Source organism: Salmo salar, chromosome ssa04 (assembly GCF_905237065.1).
Source record: "Salmo salar chromosome ssa04, Ssal_v3.1, whole genome shotgun sequence".
Taxonomy (NCBI): domain Eukaryota; kingdom Metazoa; phylum Chordata; class Actinopteri; order Salmoniformes; family Salmonidae; genus Salmo; species Salmo salar.
In genome coordinates, this window is record NC_059445.1 from 61,926,335 (window position 1) to 61,948,776 (window position 22,442).

Consider the following 22,442-nt stretch of genomic DNA (forward strand, 5'->3'; position numbering starts at 1 on the left):
GAAGCCTTTGTGCTTTTTCTTTACTAGGCCTATAAAAATAATTCTAAATTCACAAAAAGTTGACGTTAGCCGAGGAAGATTATCTCATAGAACAAAACATATAAAAAATTCTAAGCCTGGGTTTACCACATACCTTATTTTCAGTGTTTATCCAAAAACCCTACAAATATTCAATTTATTTCATAGGCTGATGTCTACAAAAAGATGCCATTAGTAGTAGTTTGGGAAATTCTACCCTGGCTCTTCTGAATCAAGTCTATATATTCTTAAATTATAATTAAAAAAATAGCAAAATAGTCTGTGAATCTGCGAATATGACCAAATGTACAGTACCAGTCAAAAGTTTGGACACACCTACTCATTCCATGGTTTTTCCTTATTTTACTATTTTCTACATTGTAGAATAATAGTGAAGACATCAAAACTAGAAAATAACCTAAAAAGTGTTAAACAAATCAAAATATATTTTATATTCGAGATTATTCAAAGTAGCCACCCTTTGCCTTGATGACAGCTTTGCATTCTCTTGGCATTCTATCAACCAGCTTCATGAGGAATTTGCCTGGAATGCATTTCAATTAACAGGTGTGCCTTCTTAAAAGTTAATTTGTGGAATTTATTTCATTCTTAATGCGTTTGAGCCAATCAGTTGTGTTGTGACAAGGTGGGGTGGTATACAGAAGAGAGCCCTATTTGGTAAAAGACCAAGTTCATATTATGTCAAGAACAGATCAAATAAGCAAAGAGAAACAACAGTCCATCATTACTTTTAGACATGAAGGCCAGTCAATCTGGAAAAGTTCAATAACTTTAAAAGTTTCTTCGTGTAGTTGCAAAAACCATCATACGCTATGATGAAACTGGCTCTAATGAGGACTGCCACAGGAAAGGAAGACCCAGAGTTACCTCTGCTGCAGAGGATAAGTTCATCAGAGTTAACTGCACCTCAGATTGCAGCCCAAATAAATGCTTATTTGAATGTTCAAAGGAGACTGCGTGAATCAGGCCTTCATGGTCGAATTGCTGCAAAGAAATCACTACTAAAGGACACCAATAATAAGAAGAGACATGCTTGGACCAAGAAAAACTAGCAATTTACATTAGACCGGTGGAAATCTGTCCTTTAGTCTGATGAGCCCAAATTTGAGATTTTTAGGTTTCAACCGCTGTGTCTTTGTGAGACTTAGAGTAGGTGAATAGATGATCTCGGCATGTGTGGTTCCCACCGTGAAGCATGGAGGAGGAGGTGTGATGGTGTGGGGGTGCTTTGCTGGTGACACTGTCAGTGATTTATTTAGAATTCAAGGCACACTTAACCAGCATGGATACCACAGCATCTTGCAGCCATACACCATCCCATCTGGTTTGCGCTTAGTGGGACTATCATTTGTTTTTCAACAGGACAATGATCCAAAACACACCTCCAGGCTGTGTAAGGGCTATTTGACCAAAAAGGGGAGTGATGGAGTGTTGCATCAGATGACCTGGCCTCCACAATCATCCGGCCTCAACCCAATTGAGATGGTTTGGGATGAGTTGGACCGCAGAGTGAAGGAAAAGCAGGCAACAAGTGCTCAGCATATGTGGGAACGCCTTCAAGACTGTTGGAAAAGCTTTCCAGGTGAAGCTGGTTGAGAGAATGCCAAGCATGTGCAAAGCTGTCATCAAGGCAAAGAGTGGCTACTTTAAAGACTCTAAAACATAAATATATTTAGATTTGTTTAACACTTTTTTGGTTACTACATGATTCCATATGTGCTATTTCATAGTTTTGATGTCTTCACTATTATTCTACAATGCAGAAAATAGTAAAAATAAAAACCCCTTGAATGAGTAGGTGTGTCCAAACTTTTGACTGGTACTGTAAATTTTGCTTCATATGAGAAATGTTACAGATTAGGCTACAGAAATATGAGTTCAAAGATGTTATGCTGAAGCAGCCATTATCACCATACACCACAGTGTAGGCTACAAACGGCTGTGTTTACACAGGCAGCCCAATTCTTATCTATTTCCACTAATATGTATTTTTGACCAGTCAGCTCAGTTATTTTGCCAATAATTGGGTAAACGGTCAGAATTGGGATGCCTGTGTAAACCAGCAAAGAGCTGACAAAAGCTGGTTGGCTCGTGAAGAAAAGGGACTTCCTTTGAACCCGGAAGATGTACTTTTTTTTTTTTTAGGTGCTGGGGTCATGCACGTTTTTCTCCAAATTGTCACATGGCATGCATGGCCACTACGATGCATTTAGATATGGGGGAGATAGAAAATGAACCAGTGCGACCAAAAATTAAGGATGCAAAGGGTGTTCTCAAACAGAACCGCGAGTTCCTGGACTTCTTCTGGGATATCACTAAACCTGAACAAGATATACGGCTGAAGGCCATTGAAAATCTCATACAATATTTGAAGAAGAGTGAAAAGGTTGGTGTGTTTGGGTCTGCTCTCAGTTGCTAGCTAGCTAACAGTTAGCTAACATAGCCTACTTATTTTGCTAAACTATCGACCATAGTTAGCCACATTATGCTATTGGTGGGTGTTGCACTTTAGAGCAACCCATAACGTTATCAATTTCCAGTTTAGTACAGCTGTAAAACGCTGAGCAGTATGGCTAGCTAGTTAGGCTAACGTTGCTAACTACTGGAGATGCCCAGGAATATTATTTCACACATGGCCACGTGGGTTGAGTTGTGAGCTTTGATTGCTGGCATGTGCCTTACTCTAATTCTATTAATTTGAGTTGTCAAACTCTCTTTAGAAGGGATAGGTGCTACCACACGTACATGTTGTTAACTTTATGGAGCCATCCAGTTCTTGACATTTAGCCATAAGGTCTTGTCTTTCCTTTCAAGCCAGATGAGCTGAAGTACACTCTGAAGAGACTGGTGGATGGCTTGGCACACACCAGAGAGGCTGCCCGGCCAGGCTTCAGTTTGGCGTTGGGACAGGTAATGCAATCAAAAATGCATATTTTGATAAATTGGTAAAACAATGTTAATTGTGTAGATAGTCCTATAAGAAAACAAATGGTCCAAACCTTATGTTGCTATCATAATCCGTAATTGGAGTTTTTCAGTGGTGGAAAAAGTAACAAATCTCATACTTGAGTAAAAGTAAAGATATGTTATTAATAGAAAATGACTCAAGTGAAAGTCACCCAGTAAAATACTACATGAGTAAAAGTCTAAAGGTATTTGGTTTTAAAAATACTTGAGTATCTTAAGTAAATGTCATTGATAAAATGTACTTAAGTATCAAAAGTAAAAGTATAAATAATTTCAAATTCCTTATATAAAGCAAACCAGGTGGCACAATTTTGTTTAATTTTTAAATTTATGGATAGCCAGGGTCAACAATCATTTAAAAACAAAGCATTTGTGTTGGGTGAGTCTGCCAGATTAGAGGCAGTAGGGATGACCAGGGATGTTCTTTTGATAAGTGCGAATTGGACAATTTTCTGTCCTGCTAAGCATTCAAAATGTAACGAGTACTTTCGGGTGTCAGGGAAAATGTATGGAGTAAAAAGTAGATTATTTCCTTTAGGAATGTAAAAGTTGTCATATATATCTATTCCCCAAAAAACTACTTAAGTAGTACGTTCAAATATTTTTAACTTAAGTACTTTACTCCAATGGAGTTTTTACCCATGTAAGATGGCCAAAATTAGGGTGACTAAATCAATGAAGGCCAAGGGGGGGAAAAGAATAGGCTGGGTGGGAATTACCTGAATTACATTATTAATTTCCTGTTCTTCAATTTTAAAAGCTATCTGTAAATTCCACTGAGCATCGCCTATTCAAATCCTTTTACATTTAATTCAGCTGGTGTCATGCTAATTTAGGTTTTTGCAACATATGGAAACATTGAAGACGACCACATGTAAAAACCTCAAGTTGCAGTGAAAAAGCTGCACTGCTCTGTCAACATAGTTCTGTGCTTATTATCGGATGTATTAGGTTATGAAGTCCGACTTTGTGGATTTATACGCTTAATTAAAAGACCCCCTGAACGATTCAGAACAGGAACAATCATATTTGTCATGGTAAACTGTATTTTATAACACAAGGAATTGAAATTTTATCACCAAAGTGTGTTTTCACCCCCCCATGGCAGTGGGTGGCCACCCTACTACACATCTAATGGCTCAGCAAAATCCTGTGTCTTTGTACATGTTTAACGAATGACTTATTAAGGTGTTACTACATAACATGTAGAAGATGTGACTTATGCATAATTTCTCTTTCATTGTTTTGGTTGTCAGGTCCTGAGCGTGTTTGAGGAGGTATCTCTGCGTACCGCATTTGATCAAATCAAAGAGAAGCACAACTTGTCGACAGTGAAAAAGGTGAGCATGTGATATGACTTAAGTTAGATGCTGTGTACCATGGTAAATATACTGCTCAAAAAAATAAAGGCAACACTTAAACAACACAATGTAACTCCAAGTCAATCACACTTCTGTGAAATCAAACTGTCCACTTAGGAAGCAACACTGATTGACAATACATTTCACATGCTGTTGTGCAAATGGAATAGACAATGGGTGGAAATTATAAGCAATAAGCAAGACGCCCCCAATAAAGAAGTGGTTCTGCAGGTGGTGACCACAGACCACTTCTCAGTTCCTATGCTTCCTGGCTGATGTTTTGGTCACCTTTTGAATGCTGGCGGTGCTTTCACTCTAGTGGTAGCATGAGACGGAGTCTACAACCCACACAAGTGGCTCAGGTAGTGCAGCTCATCCAGGATGGCACATCAATGCGAGCTGTGGCAAGAAGGTTTGCTGTGTCTGTCAGTGTAGTGTCCAGAGCATGGAGGCGCTACCAGGAGACGGGCCAGTACATCAGGAGACGTGGAGGAGGCCGTAGGAGGGCAACAACCCAGCAGCAGGACCGCTACCTCCGCCTTTGTGCAAGGAGGAGCAGGAGGAGCACTGCCAGAGCCCTGCAAAATGACCTCCAGCAGGCCACAAATGTGCATGTGTCTGCTCCAAACGGTCAGAAACAGACTCCATGAGGGTGGTATGAGGGCCCGACGTCCACAGGTGGGGGTTGTGCTTACAGCCCAACACCGTGCAGGACGTTTGGCATTTGCCAGAGAACACCAAGATTGGCAAATTCGCCACTGGCGCCCTGTGCTCTTCACAGATGAAAGCAGGTTCACACTGAGCACGTGACAGACGTGACAGAGTCTGGAGACGCCGTGGAGAACGTTCTGCTGCCTGCAACATCCTCCAGCATGACCGGTTTGGCGGTGGGTCAGTCATGGTGTGGGGTGGCATTTTTTGGGGGGGCCGCACATCCCTCCATGTGCTCGCCAGAGGTAGCCAGACTGCCATTAGGTACCGAGATGAGATCCTCAGACCCCTTGTGAGACCATATGCTGGGGGGGTTGGCCCTGGGTTCCTCCTAATGCAAGACAATGCTAGACCTCATGCGGCTGGAGTGTGTCAGCAGTTCCTGCAAGAGGAAGGCATTGATGCTATGGACTGGCCCGCCCGTTCCCCAGACCTGAATCCAATTGAGCACATCTGGGACATCATGTCTCGCTCCATCCACCAACGCCACGTTGCACCACAGACTGTCCAGGAGTTGGCGGATGCTTTAGTCCAGGTCTGGGAGGAGATCCCTCAGGAGACCATCCGCCACCTCATCAGGAGCATGCCCAGGCGTTGTAGGGAGGTCATACAGGCACGTGGACGCCACACACACTACTGAGCCTCATTTTGACTTGTTTTAAGGACATTACATCAAAGTTGGATCAGCCTGTAGTGTGGTTTTCCACTTTAATTTTGAGTGTGACTCCAAATCCAGACCTCTATGGGTTGATAAATTGGATTTCCATTGATTCTTTTTGTGATTTTGTTGTCAGCACATTCAACTATGTAAAGAAAAGTATTTAATAAGATTATTTATTTCATTCAGATCTAGGATGTTGTTTAAGTGTTCCCTTTATTTTTTTGAGCAGTGTATTTATTAGACATTTTACTAACATCCATATACTTCATGTACGGCCAATGAAGATCTCCATTTTATACTGTATCTTGTGTTCATGTTGACAGAAACTCATCAGAAATGCTGCTTTTGGGAACTTCTTTGGTGTGCTTGCCTTGTCTCAGTCAACACGCCTTCCAAAGGTAAGAATGACACCAGGTAACCCAAGGGCTTGGCAGAGAAGATTAGTATACCGTGTTTGGTGCAGATAATGGAGGAGCACATAGACGGGTTGGTTGTTTAGCAACTGACGGGTGCGGAACTATGGGGCAAAACAGACGTGGTTGGCTTAGACTGTTGACAACATGTAAACTACACTGAACAAAAATATAAATGCAACATGTAAAGTGTTGGTCCCATGTTTCATGAGCTGAAATAAGATGCCAGAAATGTCCCATATGCATAAAAAGCTTATTTCTCTCTGTTGTGCACACATTTGTTTACATCCCTGTTAGTGAGCATTTCTACTTTGCCAAGATAATCCATCCACTTGACAGGTGTGGCATATCAAGAAGCACACCTGTACTGGTGACAATAAAAGGTCACTGTCAAATGTGCAGTTTTATCACATACACAAAGCCACAGATGTCTTAAGTTTTGAGGGAGTGTGCATTTGCCATGCTGACTGCAGGACTGTCCACCAGAGCTGTTGCCAGATAATTTAATGTTAATTTCTTTATCATAAGCTGCCTCTAACGTTGTTTTAGAGAATATGGCAATGCGTCCAACCGGCCTTACAATCGCAGACCATGTGTATGACGTCGTGTGGGCGAGCGGTTTGCTGATGCGAACGGTGTGCCCCACGGTGGGGTTATTGCATGGGCAGGCGTAAGCTACGGACAACAAACACAATTGCATTTTATTGATGGCAATTTAAATGCGCAGAGATACCGTGATGAGATCCTGAGGCCCATTGTCGTGCCATTCATCCTCAACCGTCACCTCAGGTTTCAGCATGATAATGCACGGCCCCATGTTGCAAGGATCTGTACACAATTCCTGGAAGTTGAGATGTCCCAGTTATTCATGGCCTGCATCCTCCCCAGACTTTTTATTTATTTACTTAACCCTTTTTCTTCCTAATTTTGTGATATCCAATTGGTAGTTAGTCTTGTACCATCGCTGCAACTCCAGTACGGGCTAGGGAGAGGCGAAAGTCGAGAGCCATGTGTCCTCCAAAACACGACCCTGCCAAGCCATACTACTTCTTAACACACTCGCTTTACCCGGAAGCCAGCCGTACCAATGTACAACAGAAACAGTACAACTGGCTACGTGTCACCTAGCATGCGCCTGGCCCACCACAATACTCAGACATGTCACCCGTTCAGCATGTTTGGAATGCTCTGGATTGACAGCATGTCCTAGTTAAAGCCAATATCCAGAAAATTCTCACAGCCATTGAGGAGTGGGACAACATTCCAATGGCCACAATCAAGAGCATGATCAACTCTACGTGAATTGGGAGATGTCGCACAGCATTTACATTTTTTATTTAACTAGACAAGTCAGTTAAGACCAAATTCTTATTTACAATGACGGCCTACCGGGGAACAGTGGGTGTGCTTGCCCTGCCTTGTTCAGGGGCAGAACAACATATTTTTACCTTGTCAGCTCGGGGATTCGATCCAGCAACCTTTCTGTTACTGGCCCGAAGCTCTAACCACTAGGCTACCTGTCGCCCAAAAATGAGGCAAATGGTGGTCACACCAGATCTAGTTTTTTGATCCAAGCCGCTACCATTTTAAAGTTCTGTTACCAACATATTTTATATCTGTATTCCCAGTCATATGATATCCATAGATTAGGGCCTAATGAATTGATTTCAATTGACTGATTTCCGTATATGAATTCTAACTCGGTAAAATAGTTAATTGTTGCATGTGGCGTTTTTATTTTAGTTCAATATATATTTAGTCTCAATGTTTTATTGTAGCCATATTAGCATAGACATGACATCAGTCAAAAAAACTAAAAACAAGACGTATCAATAGCAAGATACAATGAGCTGAAACGAGCCACCTTTGATTCCCCACATTGCAGCTTGCTTTTTGCCATTGCAGCTTGCTTTTTGCCATTGCAGCTTGCTTTTTGCCATTGTTGCTAGCTATCTGACCATTCAGAATCATAACAACGCACGCCTTCCGGCCTCGTCAATGCTTGCATCATTTTTGTGAAGTCAGCCAACCCAGTCTATATGTCCCTCTATTGTTACTGCGGAACCTAGCTGTGTCTCTAATGTTCAGACTTCAGTGTGTGTTTGGTATGCTTACTTACCTGTGTGTGTGACAGGAGCCTCAGGTGGTGCTGGAGTGTGTCCAGCTCCTCCAGAGCCTCTCGCTTCACAGAGAACACCTGCGGGACCTGCCCAGGAAGACCATGGTGGACATCCTGTCTGAGGTGAGTGACTCGGCCAGCTCTACTTCATACTGTATCACTCTTTATGGTCCAACGGTAACTTTTTATTTTTTCTCATTGGCCCGGTTGAAAAACATCTACTGGCCCGAACATGGTGTAGTTTTTAAATGCATTGGGACCATGCAGGGCCTGTAGGTTGGCATGCTTTCTCTCAGTATTCAGCTATTAATAGGCTATATCTGGTTATTATGGTATTGAAGTTGTGTAATATTATTTAGCAATCTAAGTCATTACTCCATTCTTTAGAATTGTATTAATTGCATACATTTTTGTTTCTAAAAAATGTCATTAAGGTAATTTTTTCCTACTTTCCAAAATAGGACGCTACCCCTTTTTTTTAAGACGTTCTGCATTCCAAAAGAGATCGTCATGGCTACAGTAGGCTAGCCAAGACGAATGCCAGGTGTCTTTTTGTAGCTTTCTTTGTGCAGACTATCAACAGTAGCCAGCATACTGCTAGTCTGTTCACTATTTCTCTAAAATAAATAAGCTCAGCCAGTAGATTGGGGCTCCCGAGTGGCGCAGCGGTCTAAGACACTGCATCTCAGTGCTCGAGGCGTCACTACAGACACCCTGGTTAGAATCCAGACTGTATCACAGCCGGCCATGATTGGAAGTCCCATAGGGCAGCGCACAATTGGCCCAGCATCATCCGGGTTTGGCCAGTGTAGGTCATCATTGTAAATAAGAATTTGTTCTTAGCTGACTTGCCTAGTTAAATAAACAAAAGATTGATGGGCACTTGTTTTTTCTCTGGACAGCTTGCGTGTGCTGTGTGTAAAGGCATCAACTCATGTACTGCTCAACAAGTTGTGACTAGCGGAAGCGTCATGGTGCTTGAATGAATGGCCAATCATATTGCTCAAATACAAATAGCGTAACTATTCCACGTGTAGTCTTCAATGGTTTAAAATGGTGTACTACGACATAGCAGGTAAATGTTGATCTGGAACATGCTGAGAAGTTACTGGCCCTGACAAGATCCACTGGCCCTTAACCTCCCTGGGCAAGGTGGGACGTTTGCGTCCCACCTAGTCAACAGCCAGTGGAATCGCGTGGCGCGAAATACAAATACCTCAAAAATGCTATAACTTCAATTTCTCAAACATATGACTATTTTACACCATTTTAAAGACAAGACTCTCGTTAATCTAACCACATTGTCCGATTTCAAAAAGGCTTTACAGCGAAAGCAAAACATTAGATTGTCAGGGGAGTACCCTGCCAAAAATAATCACACAGCCATTTTCAAAGCAAGCATATATGTCACAAAAACCAAAACCACAGCTAAATGCAGCACTAACCTTTGATCTTCATCAGATGACACTCCTAGGACATTATGTTATACAATACATGCATGTTTTGTTCAATCAAGTTCATATTTATATAAAAAACCAGCTTTTTACATTAGCATGTGATGTTCAGAACTAGCATACCCACCGCAAACTTCCGGTGAATTTACTAAATTACTTAAGATTAACGTTCCCCAAATAAATAACAATTATTTTAAGAATTATAGATACAGAACTCCTTTATGCAATCGCGGTGTCAGATTTTAAAATAGCTTTTCGTCGAAAGCACATTTTGCAATATTCTGAGTACATAGCCCGGCCATCACGGCTAGCTAATTTGACACCCACCAAGTTTGGCTCTCACCAAACTCAGATTTACTATAAGAAAATGTGGATTACCTTTCCTGTTCTTCGTCAGAATGCACTCCCAGGACTTCTACTTCAACAACAACATGTTGTTTTGGTTCCAAATAATCCATAGTTATATTCAAATACCTCCGTTTTGTTCGTGCGTTCAGGTCAGTATCCGAAGGGTGACGCGCGAGCGCATTTCGTGACAAAAAAAATAAAAATATTCCATTACCCTACTTCGAAGCATGTCAAACGCTGTTTAAAATCAATTTTTATTCTATTTTTCTCGTAAAATAGCGATAATATTCCAACCGGGCGACGTTGTATTCATTCAAAGGCTGAAAGAAAAAAATGGAGAATTCTCATGAACGCACTTCTCAGTGTCACTGTTCCCAGCCTGACCACTCACAAACAGAGCTGCTGTACTTCGCCCAGAGACTGCAGACACCCCATTACACTTTCTGGCGCCTTCTGAGAGCCAATGGAAGCCTTAGAAAATGTCACATTACAGCAGAGATGCTGTATTTGATAGAGATGCCACAGAAGGAGAACAAATTGTCCTACAGGGCACTTCCTGTATGGAATCTTCTCAGGTTTTGGCCTGCCATATTAGTTCTGTTATACTCACAGACACCATTCAAACAGTTTTAGAAACTTTAGAGTGTTTTCTATCCAAATCAAACAATTATATGCATATTCTCGTTTTTGGGCAAGAGTAGTAACCAGTTTAAATCGGGTACGTTTTTTATCCGGCCGTGCAAATACTGCCCCCTAGCCCCAACAGGTTAAACATGATTTTACTCGCCACAGGCCATCTTTAATGTCGGACCCTGCTTCTCATGGGGTCCCAACGTGATAAATCCTGGTGTGGAAGGGTGCAGTCAATATGACCTGTGTTTTGTGTGTTTCTCCAGACGTCAGAGGAGGTGTTTGAGGAGGTGCTGCTGGGAGCTCTGCAGACAGACTTGTCCTCTGCCTTCAACACCCCCGAGCAGCTGCAGCTCCTCCTGGTGGCCATGCAGAAGTTCCCCCAGGTGCTCAAGCCCAAGAAGCTGAAGAAGTTGCTGGGCACCTCCACAATCATTACCATGGACAATATCCCTAAGTGAGCAGCTTTTTACCACTATGTCTAGGTTTCTTCTTCCATGGTCATGGTGACACACACACACACACCTTTGACTAAATGTACAATCAAAACCCGTGTTTCCTCTCCCCTAGGTTAACAGAGGTACTGAAGATGGCGGCCCGCTCTGTCAAAAAGGACCGCCTGCTGCCTGCGGTGGCTCTGGACCTGCTGCAGATCTCTCTGAAGGAGGACAACTTTGAGCTCTTTTGGAGGGAGACAATAATTAAGGGAATGTTGAAAGACCAGCCAGGGCCCACACAGTAAGCACAGAACTGGGGTTAAAAGACTATTGCTCCCCACTTACATTTGGACCCTGAACCTGAGTATTAGATGATTGAACTATGTTCTGTAATCAAGACCCCTGTCATCTTAAATTGTTCCCCTGTCATTTTTCAAATTTATTGCAAGCACCCCCCCCTGTACATGAATGTTCCTGTTTTCCTTCCTTTGTTGCAAATGTCTATAGCTGTGCCAACATGCGGTCTTCTCTCTGTGCCACAGTTACCTGAGCTACCGGCTGCTGGGCAGTGCCCTGCCCTTGCTGACCCTGGTCCAGCTGAAACGGGTGCTAAATGGAGAGGTGATGAGGGCCTACGGGGAACACGTGGTCTCTGCTCAGGTCAGTCTCCCATCAAATGTCTTGACTCGCGACTGCACCAGGTCAATTCCCGTCTTCTCGGACGCACCAGGTCAAATGTCTTGACTCGCGACTGCACCAGGTCACATGTCTTGACTCGCGACTGCACCAGGTCACATGTCTTGACTCGCGACTGCACCAGGTCACATGTCTTGACTCGCGACTGCACCAGGTCATAGAAATACATAGTAATGCTGCAGGTGTCTTAGTTAGTCACAGAACATGTGTAGCAAGATGCTCACTTATCCAAAAACTTAGTTTTTAATATATTGACTTACAAGTATGCGCTCACCTCGCCCCCACAGCTCCCAGACCGCTTCAAGTTTGCCCCCGAGATGGAGACGTACGTGGGCGACTTCCTGCAGGGCTGCGATGACCCGGAGAAGCAGCTGGCGGTGGTGGTGGCCTTCTCCCTGCTCACCAACCAGGGCTATCCCGTGGTGCCCTCCTTCTGGAGGGTTGTGCAGCACCTGCGGCCCACCGCCCTGCAGAGCTACGTGGACTGGCTCAAAGACATGTTCCTCAACCCCCAGCTGGACAGCTGCCTGGACTTCAGCACCCGCAGGCAGAAGGAGAACCAGGAGGGCGGGGTCCAGTGAGTAGAACCCTTATAGCATGTCATAGAACTATTAATATATGCCTTTCCAATGAATTGCTGACTCTCTATCCTTAGGAGAGAGAACTGTATATTCCGCCTGAGGAAATGGATCATTCCGCGCCTCACCTCCATCGTGGAGAACAACCAGGTGAAGAGAGAGGAGGATCTAGTGATGGATGTAGCTAGGTGAGAGATCACTGCAGGGAAAACATCATGTCACTGACTGTTTGCTGCTCCTCCAAGTGATTTTAAATAATGCCTTGGTGGTAACCCTTTGCTGCTCCCACAAGTGATATCTTTTTCCTGTGCCAAGTTGGATGTACGTAATAATCTTAACATTTATATCACTGCAACCAATGTATTCTGAAGGGCAGTTTATATTCGTAATGTAGCGATTCACCGATAAGCACCGGTTCCCCATTCAAATGTTTAAGACGAGTGCATTGAATTGTTTCAAACTAAAACGTATCGGAGCCCATTTATCGAATCATCTTGAAAGGGAAAGATGCACATCCCTAATAGATGCTAAGCCATTGTTTTATCCTCCATTGCACTAGGTTTGTCTTTTTCCATGCATTCTTTAATGCTAAGAAAGCTACCCCAGACATACCTGAGACAGAAGCCACTCTGTCAGTGCCCCTGGATGAGAAGACCAGAGTCGTTATCATCAACTCCTTCTTTGGGTGAAATAACACATTACACTATCACTTTACCAAACACAAGCTGTGGGGTAGTCAAATATGAAGAGCATGGCTGGAATAGTCATTTAAGTTTTAAACATGTATAGTTTTAAAGGGGCAATTACATGAAACGCCACAGCATGAGTTAATTTGTTACTCTACACACCCTTATCAACACGTCTCTAACCTCCCAACTCCTTCAGACTCCTGCAGCACATGAACCACCTGCCTTTGCTGGGCGACTCCCCTGAGGTGGCGGTCCACAACCAGAGGCACGTGCAGGGTGTGACTGGTGACGGCTCCATGTGGATCTACTGCCTCGTGCAGTATGCCGACGCCCTGCTCAACCAGCCAAAGTATGCCCAGAGCACCCAGCCCTTCAGCCCTGAGCAGAGACAGACCTGGGACAGGTATGGACCATGTAGAGATGGGGGATTTAAAGGTTGGTGTAAAAAATGTAAGCCAATAGTGAACCTGTTGTTATGATATCTAGTATGCTGGCGTCAGTAAGGACTCTAATGAAGAAATCTAAGAAAGGCCAGACTCCAGAGACCTCTGCATTCCAACAACTCTTCCTGCTGGTTGGCATTCACCTGTTCAAGGTAAGCAAATAACTAACAAATGAGGGGAGAAAAATAATTGTTGTAGTATTATGAACATTTTAGATTATAAAAAAAGAAAAGAATTGTAGATGCATAATTGTACTTTGTTCTTTTCCCACACATTTCTGTATATGTGTTTGCTTGTACCGTAAAGGCTCCAGAGGATTTGGTGGACCTGATGCAGGATCTGCAGAACTGCATGGCGAAAGCCCAAGAAAAGAAGTCCAAGAAGAAGGCAACAGGTAAGACCACATATCCGTAGGCCATGTGTCAGAGCCAACAAACTTTACAATCCACCCCGGTCTTCATCTGTGACAGGGAAGGAAGTACTCATTCTCCATAAATTGAACAATGAAAACGATCTATTTATCTAGTTCCCCTCATACTCTTTCACAAGTTTACAGTGACCGTAAGGTTTGATAAATACCACCCTCTGTTTAATATGGTAGCCCTTGGTGTGATGTCTCTGTAACCACATGTCCTCCATTGATCCAGGTTCTGCAGGAGAGGAGCCCCACTGGGCTGAGGTGGTAGTGGACATCCTGCTCTCACTCCTGTCCCAGCCCAGTAGACACATCCGCCACGTCTGCCGGACTGTCTTCTCCAACATCTGTCCCCACGTCACCGCCAGAGCCCTCACCGCCATCTTGGATGTAAGTGTAGACTAGAGAATACTTTACTGTTGCAGAGCTGTAGTTTTGATATGTTACGTTCAAATATTACATTGTGCTCACTGATGGTAACTTTAGTTGATTTGTAAAAGTGCTTGTGGATATATTACAGGAATGTCCATTAATTAGAGGCATTGTGTATTTAGGTTCTGGACCCAGATAAAGATGAGGAGGACAGTGCCGTCGTGGTGACAGATGATCAAGACTCAGACAAAATAAAGAAGAAAGACATTAAAAAGAAAGGAGAGGAGGATGAAGGAGAGATCGAGGTCAGATCAGTTGTTTCACACCTGGTCACGTCCACAAAAGTGTATTCTATAGAATATTATGAACTGGGTAGTTTGAGCCCTGAATGCTGATTGGTTGAAAGCTGTGGTATGACACATGGTGACTAGTTTAGAGGTCGACTGATTATGATTTTTCAACACCGATACGGATTATTGGAGGACCAAAGAAAGCCCATACCGATTAATCGGCCGATTTTAAAATAAATAATTATGTATGTGTGTATATATAGTTGTAATAATGACAATTACAACAATACTGAATGAACACTATTTTAATATAATACATAATAAAAATCAATTTAGTCTCAAATAAATAATGAAACATGTTCAATTTGATTTAAATAATGCAAATGTTCGGAAGAAATAGTATTCACACAGTTCGCAACGAGCCAGGTGGCCCAAACTGCTGCATATACCCTGACTCTGTTGCACAGAACGCAAGAGAAGTGACACAATTTCCCTAGTTAATATTGCCTGCTAACATGAATTTCTTTTAACTAAATATGCAGGTTTAAAAAAATATATACTTGTGTATTGATTTAAAGAAAGGCATTGATGTTTATGGTTAGGTACATTGGTGCAACGATTGTGCTTTTTTTGCAAATGCGCTTTTGTTAAATCACCCGTTTGGCAAAGTTGAAGTAGGCTGTGATTCGACGATATAATAAATGCAACGCAGGACAAGCTAGTTAAACTAGTAATAACATAATCACTCGTTAACTACACATGGTTGATTGATTGTTTTTTTGATAAGTTTAATGCTAGCTAGCAACGTACCTGGGCTCCTTGCAGCCACCAGGTCCTTTCGATGCTGCACTCAACAGGTGGTCAGCCTGCCACGCAGTCTCCTCGTGGATTGCAATGTAATCGGCGTCCAAAAAATGCCGATTACCGATTGTTATGAAAAATTTGGGCCGATTTCAAGTTATCGGCCATGTCGATTAATTGGTCGACCTCTAGACTATTTTATGAATGTATTTTAAATGAAGGATATATTTAAGCAGTAAGGCACCTCGGGGGTTTGTAGTATATTGCCAATATACCAGGGCTAAGGGCTGTATCCAGGCACTCCATGTCGCGCCTAAGAACAACACGTAGCCGTGTATATTGTCCATATTCCACACCCCCTTGGGCCTTACTGCTTAAATATATCCTTCATTTAAAATGCATCCCATAAGAGTGATTGCTTATATTTTATATCCTAAATATATGTATTACTTGCTTCCTCAGAAGGAGGATCAGTCGGATGCATCAGATGACGACTCTGAGGAGGGTGAAGATGAGGCCATGGAGGAAGGGGGCGAGGTGGATCAGAACTTCCGCATTGAGCTGATGAAGGTCCTACAGAACCAAGATGCTTTGGTAGGTGTCTTTCCTGTGATTGATATTCTGTTCTACCTCTGGGTTTGTATTTACTGGTAACTCTAAGGTTTCACTTGTCGTGCTCAAGAAATGGTTGTTATTAGCCTTCGTTTTTTTAAATGCATTCTGTAGTAAGTCTCAGGATAAGTTTCTAGTGGTTTCAAGGTTGAAATTCTCATTAAGTAAAGTGGAGGATTCAAAAGAAAGGACATTGATACACAGCGCCGGGGTATTCTAGACATTAACTGGATTGGGTCTTTCTTCCTGCCCGTCACAGGCCACAGAAGAGGACGGCAGCGATGACGACGAACTGGACGATGAAGCTATGATGAAGCTGGACGGCAATATCGCAGCGCTGTTCCTTGAACAGAAGAAGAAGATGCAGGCTAAGAAGGATGAGAAGGACAAGCTAAAAAAGGAAAAGACCCTCGTCAGAGACTTCAAGATCAAGGTCTATTTTTGTCTCATCTGTTTGGATAGAGAGATGAGTTGTATGAGTGGAAGGTGTGATGTTTCCAATGCTCCTACTAGTGCTGGCTTCAGGGCACATACTAATAACTCTGTTACACAAGCTACGAGCAGTGCTATTTCTAACACTGCCTCTTGTTCTTCTGGTGCTGGTCCCCCCTATGTTCATGGTGCGCTGACCCTGGTTCTTTGCTGTGTTCCAGGTGCTGGACCTGGTGGAGGTGTTCCTGGCCAAGCAGGGCAGCAGCCCCCTGGTGCTGGGCATGGTGGAGCCCCTGCTCAGCGTCATCGAGAGCGGCATGAGCTCTGAGAGCGACCAGCAGGAGCAGGACTTCCTCCGCAAGGCCGCAGACATCTTCAAGTACGGCATGCTAGTGCCTTTAGACACACAGCCACTACTATCTTTTTTCTTCATGTCATTTATATAGGCAGTTTAATATTTGATCAAATAAAATCATCATGTCACTAGCACATCTGTGTTTGTGCACATCACCTGCATAGTGCAGGACGAGTGGGCCGTTGCTCAAGGACAGAGACAGTCAGACATTGCGTCAGCAGGTAGGCCTATAAAACATGATAGAGAACAGATTAACTTGGTAGCCAATTAAAAACATATATTGTACCCTCTAGTTAACTGTTAAGCTATTTTATTAACTGTTAAGCTATGTGTTAATGTTCCAAAAAACGTTCCACCGACTCTCGTGAATAAGGCCATACAAAGTTGATTTACTTTTTTAAACATTTCATATGACTTAACTAAATTATTATTTTTGATGAAACGAACTATTCAAGTTACCATGGTATTAGTTGGGATTCGGTTCAATCGCGGTGAATCTAATCATGAACATTTAATTGTAGAAACAAATATTAGACGTTGCCTTTGGATTATGTGGCTTCAAAACTTGTTTTATAGATACTTCCAGTTGATTTGAGCATCCAATGTATGGGACATTGCAACACTAGTCAGCCTGCAAAGTAAACACTTCTAATGTAGCTAAGATAAATGACTGAACTGGAAAAGGTTCATTTCCTGAAGATGTGTGGGCCCACCATAGCTATTTCATCTTTTGATATTTTGAATGAGCAAATTATTTCAAAAGGCATAAAACTTATTTGTAATGTTGCGATGTTTTTCATCAAGGGTGGTCAACCATCCTCCAGGAGAACTAATTGTTGTGCAGGTTTTTATTCCTGCAGGTTTTTATTCCTGAACACCCAGTAGCTCTCCACACTGAGGGCTGACCACAGGTGTTTTATACAGTTGCCTAGCAGGGTTTCTACTTTGTGGGGGATTAAGTGCCTTACTCAATGACAGGAGATGGTACATGGGATCAGAGAGCAGCCTCCCAGTGTCAATACCACACTACGCATACTTTTTTTATACAGTGCCCTCCGTAATTATTGGGACAGTGACATTTTTTGTTTTGGCTCTGTACTCCAGCACTTGGGATTTGAAATGATACAATAACTGAGAATGTTAGATGTGCACATGTCACCTCCCCAGACAAGCTAACCTCTCACTAATTGCAACAACAGGGGGGGTTAGGGTTTTTGAGGGGGTATGATATTTGTGCGTCTAACTTTCTCACTCATCCTTATTCACGATTCTTTCAGGACTATCCGCAGTCATGGTAGCATGTGCATTTAATATAGAAGTGTTTACAATCATATTATATTCTTATTTACAATTCAAGTGAATCCAATGACAATACATTATTTACCATTCATTTCTATTGGGCACAAAGTTTGATGTAATCATTGCCTGCTAGGATTGTGACTAAATATTACACTTTAGATTACTTTAATACACAAATGAATTTGGCCCAATACTACGTACAAAAAATACTGTAATTTCTAAACGGTTCACCCGATATGGATTAAAATACCCTCAAATTAAAGCTGACAGTCTGCACTTTAACCTCATGGTCATTGTATCATTTCACATCCAAAGTGCTGGAGTACAGAGCCAAAACAACAATGTGTCACTGTCCCAATAATTACCGAGGGTGCCATATGTACATGAAGACTCCGCAATTGTTGATCGTGGACATTTGGTTAAGTCATAATGTGTATGAATCCTGCATATCATTGACTGAGTACAGAATGCATCCATACTCATCATACAAAAAGTGATATCAAACAAGAGTTCAGAGTGGGATGTTAGATATGTCCTATCAGGAAGTTAAAGGTAGTTTCGCGAGCCAATGCAAACTAGTGTTAGCACAATGACTGAAAGGCTACAGATACAGTAGCATACGCTAGAGAACAATGCAAGTGGATCCATAGCTTCCAATCACTCCTCCTCTTGTCCCAAATGGCACCACATCCCTATATACTACCTCTAACTTAAAGGGCAGCTGAACATTTCTCTCACAAGTGACTCATATGAGAGTACATTGTGCCTGATTGAGCATAGAACCCTCAAACCGTTTATTCATTAACTTTCAGTTATTTCTTGTCATTAAAACACTCAAATACTTTTATTGTGCTCCCAAATGTCAGTGCATTAGAGCCATGTATAATAGTGTTAACGGTTTTAAAACTCATTAACACTAAGTGCCAAGCTATGTATTAGATGTAAGACAGGATTTGTTTTACTTCTTTATGCACCTATATAGAACAGCTTGTCAGATGCAGCTGCATTGAAGACTGATCTATTCCTGTCTGAGTAGACAGACTTGTCATGTCAAGTTTTCCAGTATTATTCTGCTATACTGATCAGCCAGTAACGTTATCCTCTACTCCCCCAGGAACCAGCTATGCCGGGCCAAGCAGTACTGTAAGACCGTAGGTGACAGACAGGGGGAGCTCCACGACCTGCTGGAGAAACTCATGACCAAAGCCCAGAAGCTCTCAGACTCCTCAGTGTCACTCTACTTTTTCAGTGCATCTCTGTACCTGGTCAAGGTGCTGAGAGGGGGGGTGCCCGGGGCCTCCGCAGAGAGCAAGACAATTCTATCAACTGAGGAGGTAAGTCTCTACCTTTCAGATTTCACTACAGTGACAGAAGTTGGTCCTTAACCAACCACTTGATAGATTCAACCTGAATGTACGCTGAGTATTTACTATTATTGTGTCTTTTGTGTAAAACCAACCTGTTGATATGCTGAAATCTCCTTGTGCTGCAGTTGAGGTTCATGGGTAACGTGGACGTGGAGAGGGTGTCTGATATCTTTAAAGGGGCTCTGCGCTCCTTCATGACGCGCAGGAAGAGCCCTCTGTCAGGCCTGATGTTCATCGACCTCTTCACCCGCTTCCCTGTGAGAACGGCAACAACTCTTACTCTATCTACACTGCCCTGAAGGGACTGTATAAACACTTGAAGGTGCATCGTTCTTTTCCTCTTGTGGCTGGTGTAACTGTGATTATCTTCTGTTGTGTGTAGGTTCTGTGTGTGAACCTATTGGAAACTGCAGTGGAACACATCACAACAGGAATCAGAGAACACCAACAAGTAAGACTAGCAGGCTCCTCACCTCAACAATCTGGAGTAAAAATATGCATTAACCATGGGTCAACTTCTACCAGCTCCTTTTAATACAATAATGACTAACCTAACTCTTCCCAGCCAATAATCCTTTCGGCCTGATGGTAAATACCACTGATCTGCAGAATAACGTCTGCACATTGAGGGTTTGACTTTGTGTTCCACAGAGCCAGGCCAGTGCCATGGTGCTGCGGGGGCTGCAGAGCAGGGAGGTACAGCAGCTGTTGGCGGGCGACCCCTGGGCAGGGCTGCTTCAGAAGGCGGTGGGCCAGGTGGCAGCGGTAGGCATCAAACACCTCACCCAAGCTTAGACATTAGAGAACATGTCACTGTGTGAAACTGCACAGTGCACCATACTGCAAACCATAGGAATCGATCTCTAGATCACATTATTACTATAAAACATGGGAACAATTATATCACATTAAAAAAACTCTGATCAACTAACAATTGTTTTTCATGCAGTTCAATCTATAGGTTTGTCTTAGATGATAAATGACCTCTCTCTCCCTGGGCTGTCGATTTTAGAAGACGTTACTGAAATGGTTGTGGATGTTGTTCTCCTCAGAGTCTGGAGACTGTAGTTGAGACCACTAAGAACAAGGTGGTCCAGGAGAAGTTGGTCAAAGCCCTGGAGCTTGGCCTGTTCCTGGTCAAAAACATCAACCAGCAGGTAAACCAACTCTAATTTCACCACATTTCCCTGTCCTACTAACATGGGAGGATTTTTGGAGGTTCTTTGACCTACCTTTGTCTCCTGTGTTTTACAGAAACTGTCTGTGGCTCTGGAGCCCCTCAAGACGGTTCTTCAGTCCATGAGAGAGGTTCTGGGTTTCAGAAAGACAGGCCAGATGGAGGACACCTACTGGGCCGTCATGAAACACTTTGGAGTCATGTGAGTAACTCCGCCACACGATCACTGTCTGCAGTTACACTACCATGTCATAGTGAATTAAATGTACCAACAATACTCATAGTAACATATAATCATTGAGACCTACTTGACAGGTTTTTGTTGTTGGATGTGAGCAATGTTGATAGTTTCCTACTGCAGTGGCAGTATACCCATAGAGCAGGGTGGTTCGTTGTCCTTCAAGGGGTTCTCCCTTTTCACACTCTAGTCATTTAAAAGACTCATCCAGAGTCTTACAGGAACAATTAGGGTTAAGTGTCTTGCTCAAGTGTATATCAGATTTTTTTACCTAGTCGGGTCTTGGCTTCGACCCAGCGACCTTTTGGTTACTGACCCAACGCTCTTAACCGCTAGGCTACCTGCCACCAATTTGTGATAGCGAATTCATCAGGAACCCCATCATATTCCGAACAACTCGAGTGAGATACAAGGAGTTTTACTATGACTTCGGCAGTGAATGGCCAGACGAGCCTAGTCTCGGGCCCTGGGAAGGTATATTGTAAATGTCTGCCTCTTGGCATCGGAGAGAAGATTTAGCAATTCTACACATTTTGCCATGAGGCAGAGAGAACTTGGACTAATTTAAGCTTGTGGATACCAATATCCCATGTTGCACAGGAACATGCATTGTAAACTACATTATAAAAATAATAAAATAAGAATATTACGAACATTTATTTTGAGATCTGGCTGCGGACCCACTTTGAGAACCTCTGCTCTAATACCATGTTTTTGTGGCTCCATCTTTTAACAGAAAGCCCAAACGGGACAGGATCAGGAAAACCAAGGAGGACCAGGCTGAGCCGACCGCTCCCAAGAAGAAAGGATTCCTACCCGAGACCAAAAAGAGAAAGAACCGCAAGAAGCAATTGCCTGTCTCTGAGCAGGGGGCAGCAAATGCCAACACAGTCCCCTTGGGGAAACCAGAGGAAGGGAAGAAGAAAAGGAAGAAACAGCCAGGAGAAGAGACACCTGGACAGGGGCTGGCCAAGCAGGCCAAGATGACACAGTCTGCAGTCAAACAGAAGAAAAAGAGGAGAATAAAGTAGACTGTATATATGTGTACGAGGCCTCTCACTCTGGTTTTGTAACTTTTCTGTTGATATATTTTTCAATTGTGGCCTGTGCTAGATTGTCTCTGTAACCTTCTCGTCTATGAACTAACAAATGTCATTGGCCAGGATTCAATCAGGTTATGCGCAATTAAAAGACATATGGAATGTTTACCTTGAATGAGCTCCCCGAACATTGCCTTTAAAAGATACATGGTGTGAATCCTGACCTTTTGGCATTATGCTAGTAGACCTCAAGCCCATTGAATGTGGTACATGGTAGTGCTTTTATTGATATGTTAAATCTGTTGTAGAACCTGATGTGAAGATGGGCCTCACGCTCTGGTATCTTTTCATAAAGTCATGGTGAGGTTTGTGGACAGTGCTATATTGTCTCTGTAACCTTTGCTTCCCCCTACACCTTATGCACAAGGTTCTCTTGAGTGTTCAAGCCTTTGAACTATGATTACTTTGTCATTGGCCAGGATTCAATTAGGACATGCA

The 22,442-nt window shown here is 42.9% G+C and overlaps 1 protein-coding gene across 1 annotated transcript; it reads left to right on the plus strand.

Annotated features, from left to right (window-relative positions):
- The first annotated feature begins 2,164 nt into the window (after positions 1–2,164).
- Positions 2,165–22,323, plus strand: LOC106603631 (myb-binding protein 1A-like protein). Its single transcript, XM_014197519.2, has 26 exons — positions 2,165–2,425; positions 2,854–2,949; positions 4,263–4,346; positions 6,063–6,137; positions 8,287–8,394; positions 10,970–11,160; positions 11,274–11,441; positions 11,683–11,800; positions 12,124–12,413; positions 12,492–12,602; positions 12,974–13,099; positions 13,300–13,506; positions 13,590–13,698; positions 13,853–13,940; positions 14,194–14,351; positions 14,516–14,638; positions 15,887–16,018; positions 16,296–16,469; positions 16,690–16,847; positions 19,237–19,456; positions 19,615–19,746; positions 19,872–19,940; positions 20,141–20,254; positions 20,542–20,646; positions 20,744–20,868; positions 21,641–22,323. Exons 1-26 carry the CDS (start codon positions 2,222–2,224, stop codon positions 21,933–21,935), a joined length of 3,780 nt encoding a protein of 1,259 aa, XP_014052994.1. The 5' UTR covers positions 2,165–2,221; the 3' UTR covers positions 21,936–22,323.
- The last annotated feature ends 119 nt before the right edge of the window (positions 22,324–22,442 follow it).

Coding starts and splice junctions, on each gene's coding strand:
- LOC106603631 (XM_014197519.2), top strand. CDS start 2,222: ATGGCATGCATGGCCACTACGATGCATTTAGATATGGGGGAGATAGAA. Junction 2,426..2,853: donor ATTTGAAGAAGAGTGAAAAG/GTTGGTGTGTTT, acceptor TTTCCTTTCAAG/CCAGATGAGCTGAAGTACAC. Junction 11,161..11,273: donor ACCATGGACAATATCCCTAA/GTGAGCAGCTTT, acceptor CCTCTCCCCTAG/GTTAACAGAGGTACTGAAGA.